Source organism: Mchenga conophoros, linkage group LG7 (assembly GCF_057382185.1).
Source record: "Mchenga conophoros isolate Kocher_MC1m ecotype Shallow Benthic linkage group LG7, M_conophoros_male_GT1.1, whole genome shotgun sequence".
Taxonomy (NCBI): Eukaryota; Metazoa; Chordata; class Actinopteri; order Cichliformes; family Cichlidae; genus Mchenga; species Mchenga conophoros.
The window spans coordinates 32,125,036-32,137,703 of record NC_140532.1 but is presented as its reverse complement, the minus strand read 5'-3'; the positions used below and the strand labels follow the sequence as shown (position 1 = coordinate 32,137,703).

Here is a 12,668-nt window from a genome sequence, read left to right as displayed (position 1 = left end):
TCTGTCCTTCTTCTTCTTGGGGTGTCTGCAGTGAAATGCGTTCTTTGCAGCTTTGTTGCAGTGAGTAGACAGCTGTTGATTTACTCGTCAGCATATATTCCTACCCTCATCTGTGACCACGAGCTGTGGATTGAAGTCGCAGAAGTCGCTTCTTCTAAAGGGTGCCTGGGTTTGGAACATAGAGGAGGTTGTTCACTAATCGGAAGGTTGCTTGGCTGTTCTAGTCTGCATGCCAACGTATCCAAGGTAGCTAACTCCAAATTGCTTTCATTCATCATAGTATGATGAATGTTAGCTAAAAAGAATCTGCACAAAGTAAATCAAGCCCTTATTATTTGGTTTACTGCTCTTTTTGAGCATTTTTTTTCTAATGAGCTAATTCAGTGGCTTGTGATACTAAAAATAACACATTTGAAACGTTTGAACGTCATTAGCAAAGTTGTTATGATGCCATAAATGTATCCTGTCAGTCCATGAAAGGGATTTCACAAAGACACTTTTGTGTTCCACATTTTGTTTTCTCTCACTTTTATTTGTTGATTACATTTTAATCACTAAAAAATTACAAATTTCAGTCACCTCTCACATCATTAACACCACATGTTGAAAAACGATGTATCCAACGTGTTTAAATGTGACGCCAAATGGTCCTTTATGTCCATATGTTTGTGAGTTGGTGGGTGGAGAGCTTTGGCTTGAGCTGGGTGTGTTAGCACTTAGGAATGCGGTTTCAGTGAATATCATCAAGTGTATCATCTAACAAAGGGTTAGAGGTTACAGGGTTACTATCGAGAGTAGAGAATGAAAAGGCTTCAGGTGACACAGTGACGTTTTTCACCTGAAGCTCAGCCTGCAGGTCAAACAGGTGGCAGGTGAGTCAGACACAGGTGTCAGTATGACTCTGTCCTGCTTCATTCGCAGGTAAATCTTTTAAATTCGAGGGTATTGGATACTATTTAGTGTTTGCATTGTACAAATACTGTGTAATACATTCAGGACAAACTCCACAGGAAGAGACTATCATCCAAACAGTTGTAGTTTCTGAGGCATGACAGATATATGGAAACTGAGGCCGGTGCTGAGGAGGCTGCAGTATGTTAAGAGATTGCCATCTAGTGGATGGCAAGAGATTTACAACCAAAAGGCTGTAAAATACCAGCGTCATTTGACCTTTTTTTCCCTTATCAATCTTGATAGTATGGATTGGGCATCCATCCATCCATTCGCTTCCGCTTATCCTTTTCAGGGTCGCAGGGGGTGCTAGAGCCTATCCCAGCTGTCATAAGGCGAGAGGCGGGGTACACCCTGGACAGGTCGCCAGTCTGTATGGATCGGGCAAAATAACTGCCCATGAACTGAGAAAAGTCAAGCGTGCAGCTGCCAAGATGCCACTTGCCACCAGTTTGGCCATATTTCAGAGCTGCAACATCACTGGAGTGCCCAAAAGCACAAGGTGTGCAATACTCAGAGACATGGCCAAGGTAAGAAAGGCTGAAAGACGACCACCACTGAACAAGACACACAAGCTGAAACGTCAAGACTGGGCCAAGAAATATCTCAAGACTGATTTTTTTAAGGTTTTATGGACTGATGAAATGAGAGTGAGTCTTGATGGGCCAGATGGATGGGCCCGTGGCTGGATTGGTAAAGGGCAGAGAGCTCCAGTCCGACTCAGACACCAGCAAGGTGGAGGTAGAGTACTGGTTTGGGCTGGTATCATCAAAGATGAGCTTGTGGGGCCTTTTCGGGTTGAGGATGGAGTCAAGCTCAACTCCCAGTCCTACTGCCAGTTTCTGGAAGACACCTTCTTCAAGCAGTGGTACAGGAAGAAGTCTGCATCCTTCAAGAAAAACATGATTTTCATACAGGACAATGCTCCATCACACGCGTCCAAGTACTCCACAGCGTGGCTGGCAAGAAAGGGTATAAAAGAAGAAAAACTAATGACATGGCCTCCTTGTTCACCTGATCTGAACCCCATTGGGAACCTGTGGTCCATCATCAAATGTGAGATTTACAAGGAGGGAAAACAGTACACCTCTCTGAACAGTGTCTGGGAGGCTGTGGTTGCTGCTGCAGGCAATGTTGATGGTGAACAGATCAAAACACTGACAGAATCCATGGATGGCAGGCTTTTGAGTGTCCTTGCAAAGAAAGGTGGCTATATTGGTCGCTGATTTGTTTTTGTTTTGTTTTTGAATGTCAGAAATGTATATTTGTGAATGTGGAGATGTTATATTGGTTTCACTGGTAAAAATAAATAATTGAAATGGGTATATATTTGTTTTTTGTTAAGTTGCCTAATAATTATGCACAGTAATAGTCACCTGCACACACAGATATCCCCCTAAAATAGCTAAAACTAAAAACAAACTAAAAACTACTTCCAAAAACACTCAGCTTTGATATTAATGAGTTTTTTGGGTTCATTGAGAACATGGTTGTTGTTCAATAATAAAATTATCCCTCAAAAATACAACTTGCCTAATAATTCTGCACTCCCTGTATAAAAAAGATCTGGTAGCTGATAGTAGATAGTGAAAACTGGAACTTTTCTGTTTGTTATTTATCTCTTATTTAATTACTTTGGTGTAGTATGAATGTCATTTGGAGATCTTAATCAGTAGGAAATTCTGTGAAACTTATGAAAATACAGCTAAAAGTCCGAAATCTCATTCAGGCTGATTGTGGCCCCTGGGCCTTGTATTGACGATGGCATGATGTTTTTGCTTCAATCGTGTTCCAATAAATATTTACTAATTACATTTTTTTTTCCAGCTGCATCTTTAAAAATGTTTTTGTGTTGCTTTGAGCCCAGTGCTTCCTGACTGTTATAACTCCAAAACCTCTTCTTATAAACTGCTTGAGCTCATTTTAAAATGAATATGGACTGCTTGGCTTAAATGTACTTTTATAAAAAGCTACTTAACAGCAATATATTTCAAATTAAAGTAGGTCTTAAACACATCCCTTGGATGGGAATCGCTGCCAAGTTGAAAGGTCGACTGTAACTTGTAATATCGTGTTGTTCAAATCAGAGCTCAAGTTAAACCAGGTTTGATGTGTCAAAGAACAAAATGAATAAAGGTTTGTAAATGTAGGTTTATTTGAACAAGAACGTTCAGTTACTGTGATTCTGATAAGGCACTGAATCGAATTTAAACAAACGCCAGCCAAAAAGAAAAGTAATTACATAATGATAATAATAATAATAATAATAATAATAACTAAACTGTTAGTTATAGCATGTGCTGCAATTGTTCAGTATTGCATCAAAACCATTTATACTTTCCAAAAGGGAAAAAAAAGTGTTTTTTTTAACTCTTTACATGTTGACATTTTTTCATTTTAAGATAAGTTTATACAATTTTAACAAAAGTAACAATTCTGGCTTTGTAAAAAAAAAGAAGCAGCAAATTATTTAAATATTATGACACAATAGGATTAGAACAAGTTAAATAAAGAGGACACACATGAAAAGTTTGATTACATTTCTACAGGATCTGTGGTCAGTCACTGCCAACAGCGCAGCTCTTTAAGATGTCGGTTTGTTGACAAAGTGCTGAACCCATCTTTTCCTTTGGCACTTTCAAAAGGACTCTTGATCAATAAAGTCTTTATACGTGAATGTCACAACCAAGTCTGAAATTACACAGCACTGAGCGTAGTTTCACTGTATCTCTGTAAACACTGAATATGGGCCTGGTGATGCTGATTTTAAGTGGTGGATGTACCAGTTTGGGATGAACCTCATTACTTTGGGATAAATCTGTACACGAGAAAGACGCCTCAGCTTGCTGTAGTGTTCTCAAACTATTTGTAAATAAAACTCAGTTTGCTGTTATCTATGACATCCGTGCATAATCTGCAAGAAGGGCTTGCAAAATTTCAATAAAGTGCAGAATTAGGGAGCCAGGAAGTGAATTATATACATTTAATTAGTGTTTATATAGTATCTGTTCACAAATCTGTGTTTTTGTTTAGAAATTTTCAGGACTTTGTCCTTTGCATAAAATGCTTAAAAGTGTTCCTGTCACATTAATGCTTATCAGCTATATTGCTGCTTTCAGTGTATGTTACAGTATTACTTACATAGTTAAGTTTTCCCCCCAGAAATGTGGGGTCATGTGTTTATTGTTAGTTTTCTTTGGGGGGGGGGGAACGACTTTACAAGTTTTCTTGCTGACATATTCATCATGTTTGTGATGACAGCGTTCAAGACAGTTCTGAATTGCGGTGAAACAGTTTTCTGTGACTTTTAGGTCACTTTATGTCACAGCATCTACGTCTACATTGAATTTAAAGCCGAATGCCACAAGTGTTTTATTTAATCTACATTATCAATGCTGTGTTTTGATAAGCATGAAATGTGGGTTTCTCACTATTTAAGCTGTTTAGCTCAGTTCATTTCTATTCTGCATGATGTGGATGAACAGGAAGTGGAACAGCTCCACGTTGGAAGAGCCCCTGAAAACTGAAATCGTGGTTATTATGATCATTGTACCGAAGTTTTGAGATTAAAGAGTCACAGCTATTAGAAGAGATGATCATGAGATCTAGACTCGGGCTGAAATGAAATGAATGAATAAGCACACTAAACATCCTCCGACATGCTGTGAATCGTCTCTATTATCTTCTTCTTCAGCTTCCTCGCTTTGTCAGGCGGCGTCTCATTCAGACACTCCTCCACATACCTCAGGAACCCTGCGTGTGGGGACGCTGCTTGAGTCTGACATAGTGTCCTCATGAGGTCCAGCACCTCGGTGGTGGTTGCCCGGTGGCTCGCGCGCTTGCGTCCAGATACTCTGCTGTCTGTGTGGGAGGAAGATGTGGAAGGGGAGGGGGACGAGGAAGGGGAGGAGTGCTGGGAGTCTGGGGGTGTAGGTGAGGGGGGGGCTTTGAGACCCCGCGTGTTCAGCTTGGAGACAGTTTGGTTGGTGGCACGGTAGTGTAAGGGGGGAGGTGGGGCTTGGCTGACCATATGGAGGAGACCGGTGTCCTGCAGCTGGCAGAAGTGGACGTCCTCGGGCTGCTCATCCTCGTCGCAGGAGTCGCAGAGGAACATGAGGTCACGGTAGTGCTTCCACTTTGGGAGGTAGAAGTCCTCCGAGCCGCACGTTTTGTTGGAGCTCACCGCCTTGTGTTCACGCTGGAAGATGGTTCGCAGGTTCCTGAACTTCGTCTTTATGTCTTCCACTAAAGGATGAGAAATGACAGAGATGCTGTGAGTTCAGATTAAAGGCTCCGTGTGGTGACAACATTAAGGCGGCAGGAGTGTTACCTGTGAATGAGACCGGCTCGTTGTTTGACAGGATGCTGCTCAGTGTCTCCAGCAGGCTCTGTCTCAGCAGACGGTTCCTGTAACTCTCAGATTTGTGGTTCCACAAACAGCTGTGCTCTGGAACAGAAGAAAACCATCAATTCTCACATCAAACCTGCTCGTGCAACTTTTTTAACCATGCATGGCAGTGGCTGAGATGTACAGCGACTCTCTCAGCTGCCTCTAACAGCTGATGACCACCATAACCAAACACGCAGCTCCCAGCACATCACTACAAACACAACAGAGGAACAAAAATCTAACATCTCTCTGTTGCAGTGATAGATGTAACATCCAGGGGGTAAGTCTAAAGGGTAACAAGCATTCATGATGAGTGGTGCCACCTACTGGAGTAAAATGAGATGAGCTGCTGAACTTTGGCCTCGCTCCAGAGGCAGCGGGTGTCAGCACTCAGTCTGTTGTCTGGCTGAGCCGAACTGGCTGTAGAGAAATTTAAAGGGGAGGGGTTGGTACAGGATCTGGTGTCTGGCAGTGAACTGGATGGAGAAGTTGGCAGCGTGGAAGTGGCTGATTGGCTGCCTAGTCTGAGGTTATCCGGAGCTGCAGGGAGGAACATTTGGTACCCTGCGCTTGTTTTGGCGTCGCTCTGAGTGGAGCTGGAGGGGGTAGAGGCGGTGCTGAGTTTGATGCTGCTGGTTTGGTTGGAGCTGGAGGAGAAACTGCTCAGGGTGGAGGACGGGGTCTGGTTTCCGTGCTCCCGATCCTTGTCTTCTTGCGGCGTCAGGATCTGCAGATCTTCAGAGCCGTCGTCTTCGTCGCAGGACTCGCAGAGAAAAAGCAGCTGCTGGTAATGTTTCCATTTGGACACGTAGGGTTTGTCAGACGCCCTGCTTGCCTGGACCGCCTTGAACTCGCGGTTAAAAACAGTTCGTAGGTTCTTGAACTTGCACTTTATATCTTCAACTGCAAAAACAGCAACACAGCATCACTTTATGCTGGAAAACTGAAACATTTAGCAGCTCAGAGCTTCTGGAGATTGAAGAACACAAACATGACTTTATTATTTTGAAAAAAATGTATTTTTCTTTCATTTTCTATGCAGACATCTAACTGTATGAAATCACTGTGTGTGTATATTTCAGCTTATGTTAAAATAACGTAAACATGTATAAAGGAACAGTTTCACAATTGAGCTGTGGAGAGTGATAATTAGTATTTCCCAAAGATTTACAGTCTGTGCTTTGGATGAGTGGTACTCATACTGTTAAATTGCTCCAGTGCAAATCTTTTAATTACAGAGTACTTTGAGACACACAAACTATGGAGAGGTATGATAAGCACAGCTCACAGGGCTATAACTGATGGGAATGGTGGTCCATTTCAGTAGAGCAAGAGTACATCCTGTGAGCAGGGGAATGGCATTTTCTCTCAATAACGGCAGAGAATAGGGTAAAAATAACACTATTAAACAAAAAGACCAACATTTGTCCAAACGGAAATAAAACAACATTTATATCCTTCAGTTTTTCCTATGGTGAAGCTATAAGAAAAGTAAACAGCACATTTCTTATAATCAACACTGACTGGTCAGTTAAGGATTTACAATGGGACGTTCTGTCCTGACGGTGCCACTTTCCAAACATTAACTAGTGGTTAGAAGGATAGTTAAATCACAGCAGAGACCTGCATGGTTTATAGGAAGCTGCTGGTAGTTGAAGGTGTCTGACTTTCTGCCATAAAGGTTTATAAGGTGCTGTAGCGTCACTAATGCACACAGAAAGAATTTTTACTACAATCAAATCCTCTAAAATTCCCCAAACTGAACTCTATTGTTCATGTCATCATGTCTATCAATAACATGGTGGAAATTTCCATAGAGCCTCATTCACTCTTTACGAACTGCAGCCATTTCTGTACAATGGGTTTAACAGGATGTGGAATAACTCTCCTCGACTGACTGAAAGCCCAATCCAGGAGAGCCATTCAAGGTTTATAAAGAAATCTTACCAAAATATTGAATTATTCCTTTAAAAGCTTCCAAAATAACTAAACTTATCAAGAGAATGTGAAGAAGAAACTGCCATTCAAAAAAAGTGATGTTGAGGAGACATTAGCTGAAGCTGAACTGGGATTGGGCTCTGCTTTCATGTAATACCAGTTTGTACCACAAGATGGGGCAGCCAGTCAATGTAACCTTTATTTAACCTGTCAAATTTCTTAAAGAGGAAAGGGCAAGGCTGAAAAGAACTACCACACATCAGAAAACAATACAGCCACCAGTAAACCGCCCCCTAGTGGTGGAAGTTTTAGCCTAAATTCACATACACTAAATAAAAAAGTAGCTTTAAAGCAGGGACTGTTCAACTGGGGGACAACAAGCCCTCAAACATTCTGAGGTATGCAATTAGGTGAAGAATCCTGAGTTTGCTACTTCTGTAAGAAAACAACAGAAAAAAAAGTGAAAAACGGTGATGCTTACCTGAGAACGACACTGTGTGGTCAGACAGCTGGCTCCTCAGCGCCTCCAACAGCCTCAGTCTGAGCTGACGGTTGTTGTGGTTTTCAGACTTCTTGTTCCAGAGACAGCTGTGCTCTGTGGAAAAAAACACACAGGAATCCCGTCAGCAATGAAACTACTCAAAACGTTACTTAATCTGAGGTTTTTGTCTACATATGTACTGCTCTTCAGTAAAAACACATGATTTTGAAGATGAAAAAGATCTTTTGTTTACCACAATAGAAAGAAATCAGAGCTCGCTCCCTCTCTTCAGTCCAGTAACATTTAATCATGACACTGGAGGGAACACAGGTGGACGAGGAGGAGGCAGACGAGGTGGACGGGGTGGGGAGGAAGGAGATGATGAGTCCTGGGGAGGTGAGGACAGGCTGGCCCTCTTCCTGCAGAGGGTTCAGTGGTGACAGCGGCGGCTCACCGGCGGCGGGGTCGTCCTGGTCCCAGCAGCCCTGCAGGAACATGAGCTGATGGTAGTGCTTCCACTGCGGCACAAACTCGTCGTCCGGGTTGCACACCTTACTTGCTTTAACCATTTTGTACTGACGCTGAAAAGTCGTACGGAGATTCTTGAACTTGTTTTTGATGTCTTCCACTTGGGAAAAAAACCCATATAAATTAGTTAAAGGGTACATCTGACTGTCAAACCTCACACTCGTCAGCTGATGAGCACACCCCGGATCATGTTTTCTCACTTTTAGAATAGCAATAATTTGAAATAATGGACTTAATATTTTACTAAAAATATTCGACTAATGACTGAGCCATCAGGAAAGTGGTTACTGAGGCCACAGAGACTCACACAGAAGCTTGAATGGGCTTATCCTCAGCCCAGTGCTACAAAGCGAACTCAACATACCCACTGACAAGCAGCATAAGCGGTTACACAAAGCTGGTTAACAACTTGTTAAGTTTACCCAGGGCTTCCCCTGTGTGTACACATGAAAGGGGTGCTGGCAGTGCCTGACCACAATTACTGATAAGTGTACTGGTAACAGAGCAGCTGATTTTTCAAAGTAAGATGAAACTTGTACTATGAGACGATATGAAGAGGTTAACCACACAATACAGACTGAAAGAAACAGCAGTGTGTGCGAGAGAGGAAAAGCACGATACAGTAATATCGTATTAATGGTCTGTACTTAAAGTGCTTTGATCAGTAAGACTGGAAAAGAGCAGCTATCTGACACCATGTTTAAATGGTTTCATTCTTTCAGCTGCAGTTCAACAGCCAGGGTAAACAATAAATATAAAAACAGAATTCAAACTTAGGCTGAGACTAAGTGGAAATAAACCCGGAATGTAAAAACAGCTGTCAAAGCTGTCACATATCAAAAATTATATATAGTTTTGTCAAAAATCATCTAGCCTTTTTTATTCTTTTCAGATGCTGCCATCACCACCCTTTCATGAGAACGTCCTCTTAGCTCAATAAAGCCGGTGTTAACTTACCGACTTGATAACCACCTGTGTTACTGCTCTGCCTGATTGCCGTTGTTAGGATAAATGAAGCCAGATAACCAAAATATATCCTGGGAATTGCAGAGCTTGGTTCCTAGTACTGGGCACAGAAATTCCCCTGCTAGCCATTAATGAGAATGCAGGTTTATGGTTTTACTTTTATTACACACATAGTCTATGAGTTTGACAGATTTGGTTTATTTTCCTGCTGATTTACCTGTGAATGGGACTGGAGGTGGGAGAGTTGACAGCAGGATCCTCAGTGTTTCCAGGGTTTTCCATCGCAGCTGCCGGTTCTTATAACCCTCAGACTTGTGGTTCCACAGGCAGCTATGCTCTGAGAAATGAAACAAAGAAGATATAGCTAAAATACCTGCAGCTTCACAGGGTCTAGAGTGTGATAAATTAGAATAAAATCAAAACGAACTTGTACTCTTAGTGTGCCTCTGTCTAAGGGACCAAACCAGGCAGGAAAAATGTAAAACAACATTTGCAAGGTCCAAAAATTTTAATTTTTCCTTTAATTTGGCACCTATCCCAGTAACATACACATCAATGTTGCGTTCAATTTCATCACTGTGGTTGTTGTTTAGCTCTTGTGGTGCTATCTAGTCTCTATTAAAGTTAGTTGTTTTTCTTTGGCCATGTTATATACACGATAACAGTATTTTAAAGATATTCCTATGTGGAAAACTGTGGGAACATCTGGAGACATTATTCATTACTTCAAGAAGGATATTTCATTCACCAATTTAATTATTCTAACAACCTGTAATTATTAACAGCTACACACTTATTAATAACAGCCATTTTTAAAATATGTTTAAAGCTGTTATTCACTATGATAAACGCTACAGATCTAAAAAAAACAAACAAACAAAAAACCCCCCACTGGAGTAATGTTAGATACAGATTAAATATAAAAGTCTGCTCTTCTCATTTAAATTAAATCAATTGGCTAAAAGTATGTTTTTATTTAGTTTTTTTTTATTGAATTGTGCAGAAAATAGCTCATAAAAACATGCAGAGAACTGATTTTTTTTCAGCCGATTTCAGTTGAAAAACAGCTAACTTGACTTCAGTTGCTGGTCGCCATTGCTCGTCTCTTTCTGCTGTCGCTCATTGCTAACAGCCGTTGGTCTCGTCCAGCAACCGTTGCCCACAAATGTTGCAGCTTCCGACACATCAACGAAAAGGGCAACTTTTAAAAACGTCTTTACACGCGGTGTGAAAAGAGTCCGCCAAGGAGAGTGGCACTTACTGGAGAAAAACGCTATAAGCGCCCTCTCTTTCTCCTCCGTCCAGTACCTCTCCGGAGTGAAGCTGAACGGGGACACCTCCATGTTTGATGTTGCCGTTTGCTCCTTCTTCTACGCGGCTGCACGGTCACGTGATACAGAATCCGATTGCCGATTGGACGATTTCTAGAGATTCCTGAATAAATAGCCATATTGCCCGGTAGAGGTCGCTGTCGGTTAGACTTGTTTTTCTTCAACAAACAAAAACACTATTTTATGTATTTTATTCATTTTTCAAGTTTAATTAAAAATTGCTGAGCTTAGTGATTAAAATCAAGACGACTGACTTTTAAAAAATAATTTAAATACATTTATAGTAATTCATTATAACTCTTTAAAAGTAACATTAAAAGGTAAAGTTAAGTTAAAATATTAATTAATTCTCACCTTATAGCAAAGGCAGCCAAACACTAAAAACTGCCAATAGCCATAGAGCTTCAATATGGTGGAAACCTGAAAAATATAGCCTAAAAAAGAAATCAAACTGAAAAATTATTACATAGACGCTCAAATCACATTGGAGAAAAATGGGGAAAAAGGATGTGGACAAAAAAGCTGCATATGATAATAAAAAAAATGCTCAATTAAATAGAATTAAATTAAATAAAATATAACAATGAGCTCAGTAAGTAAAATAATAAGTAAAATTAATTCCAAACTGCTGTTATACTCTTAACATTGAGATACAAATGAGGAGACTTCACTCAGGCAAGTCTGCTGGACCAGACGGAGTGAGTCCCCTTGTCCTCAAGACCTGTGCCCCCCAGCTGTGTGGAGTCTTTCATAAACTGTTTATGCTGAGTCTGAGTCTGCAGAGGGTCCCGGTGATGTGGAAGACATCATGCCTCGTCCCTGTACCAAAGACGCCTCGTCCCAGTGGCCCCCAGGATTACAGGCCCGTGGCACTGACCTCCCACATCATGAAGACCCTGGAAAGGCTCATCCTGGACCAGCTGCGACCCATAGTAAGACCACATCTGGATCCCCTTCAGTTCGCTTATCAGCCTCGTCTCGGAACAGAGGACGCCATCATCTACCTGCTCAATCGTGTCTACACCCATCTGGACCAGCCGGCGAGCACTGTGAGGGTCATGTTTTTTGACTTTTCCAGTGCTTTCAACACCATCAGGCCGACCCTCCTGGGTGATAAGTTAGCAGCGATGCAGGTGGATGCTTCTCTGGTGTCCTGGATTGTTGATTACCTGACAGGAAGACCACAATATGTACGTCTCCCACAGTGTGTGTCTGACAAGGTGATTAGCAACACAGGGGCACCACAGGGGACTGTCCTCTCCCCCTTCCTCTTCACCCTCTACACCACAGACTTCAGCCACTGCACAGAGACCTGCCATCTTCAGAAGTTTTCTGATGACTCTGCGGTGGTTGGATGCATCAGCAGGGATGATGAGACAGAGTACCGGGCTGTGGTCGACTCCTTTGTCACGTGGTGTGAGCAGAATCATCTGCAGCTCAACGTGGCAAAGACCAAGGAACTGATCGTGGACTTCAGGAAGACCAGGAAACACTTGACCCCTGTTTCAATCCAGGGGGTCAGTGTTGACATTGTGGAGGACTATAAATACCTTGGAGTACACATTGACAATAAACTGGACTGGGCTAAAAACACCACAGCACTTTACAGGAAGGGCCAGAGTCGTCTCTATTTTTTGAGGCGACTGAGGTCCTTCAACATCTGCCAGAAAATGCTGAGGATTTTCTATGAGTCTGTTGTGGCCAGTGCGATCCTCTATGCTGTTGCATGCTGGGGGAGCAGGCTGAGGGTCGCAGATGCCAACAGATTTAATAAACTGATCCGTAAGGCCAGCAATGTTGTGGGGATGGAGCTGGACTCCCTCAAGGTGGTGTCGGAGAGGCGGATGCTGTCCAAGATAAAGACAATGTTGGATAACACCTCCCACCCACTCCATGACATGCTGGTCAGTCACAGGAGCACGTTCAGTGAGAGACTGAGATTACCGAAAAGCACCACTGAACGACACAGGAAATCATTCCTGCCTGTGGCCATCTCCCTGTACAACGCATCCACTTAACACGCTGTTTGCTGCTACAGCTACACATGTTTCTTTTCCAAATATTTATTTATAAGTGACTTATG

At 42.1% G+C, this 12,668-nt stretch overlaps 1 protein-coding gene across 3 annotated transcripts; it reads right to left on the bottom strand.

Annotated features, from left to right (window-relative positions):
* Positions 1-3,082: 3,082 nt before the first annotated feature.
* Positions 3,083-10,655, bottom strand: LOC146570469 (uncharacterized). Of its 3 annotated transcripts, none has more exons than XM_085278904.1 (7): positions 10,516-10,655; positions 9,472-9,591; positions 8,014-8,388; positions 7,761-7,874; positions 5,669-6,244; positions 5,282-5,398; positions 3,083-5,196 (listed from the first exon to the last, which is right to left on the bottom strand). In XM_085278904.1, exons 1-7 carry the CDS (start codon positions 10,595-10,597, stop codon positions 4,595-4,597), a joined length of 1,986 nt encoding a protein of 661 aa, XP_085135030.1. In that variant the 5' UTR covers positions 10,598-10,655; the 3' UTR covers positions 3,083-4,594. The 3 variants fall into 3 exon arrangements, with proteins under 3 accessions (XP_085135030.1, XP_085135031.1, XP_085135032.1); XM_085278905.1 differs by having other exon boundaries at positions 9,246-9,591; positions 10,516-10,544; XM_085278906.1 differs by lacking the exon at positions 10,516-10,655 and adding an exon at positions 9,246-9,354 and having other exon boundaries at positions 9,472-9,581.
* Positions 10,656-12,668: the final 2,013 nt, after the last annotated feature.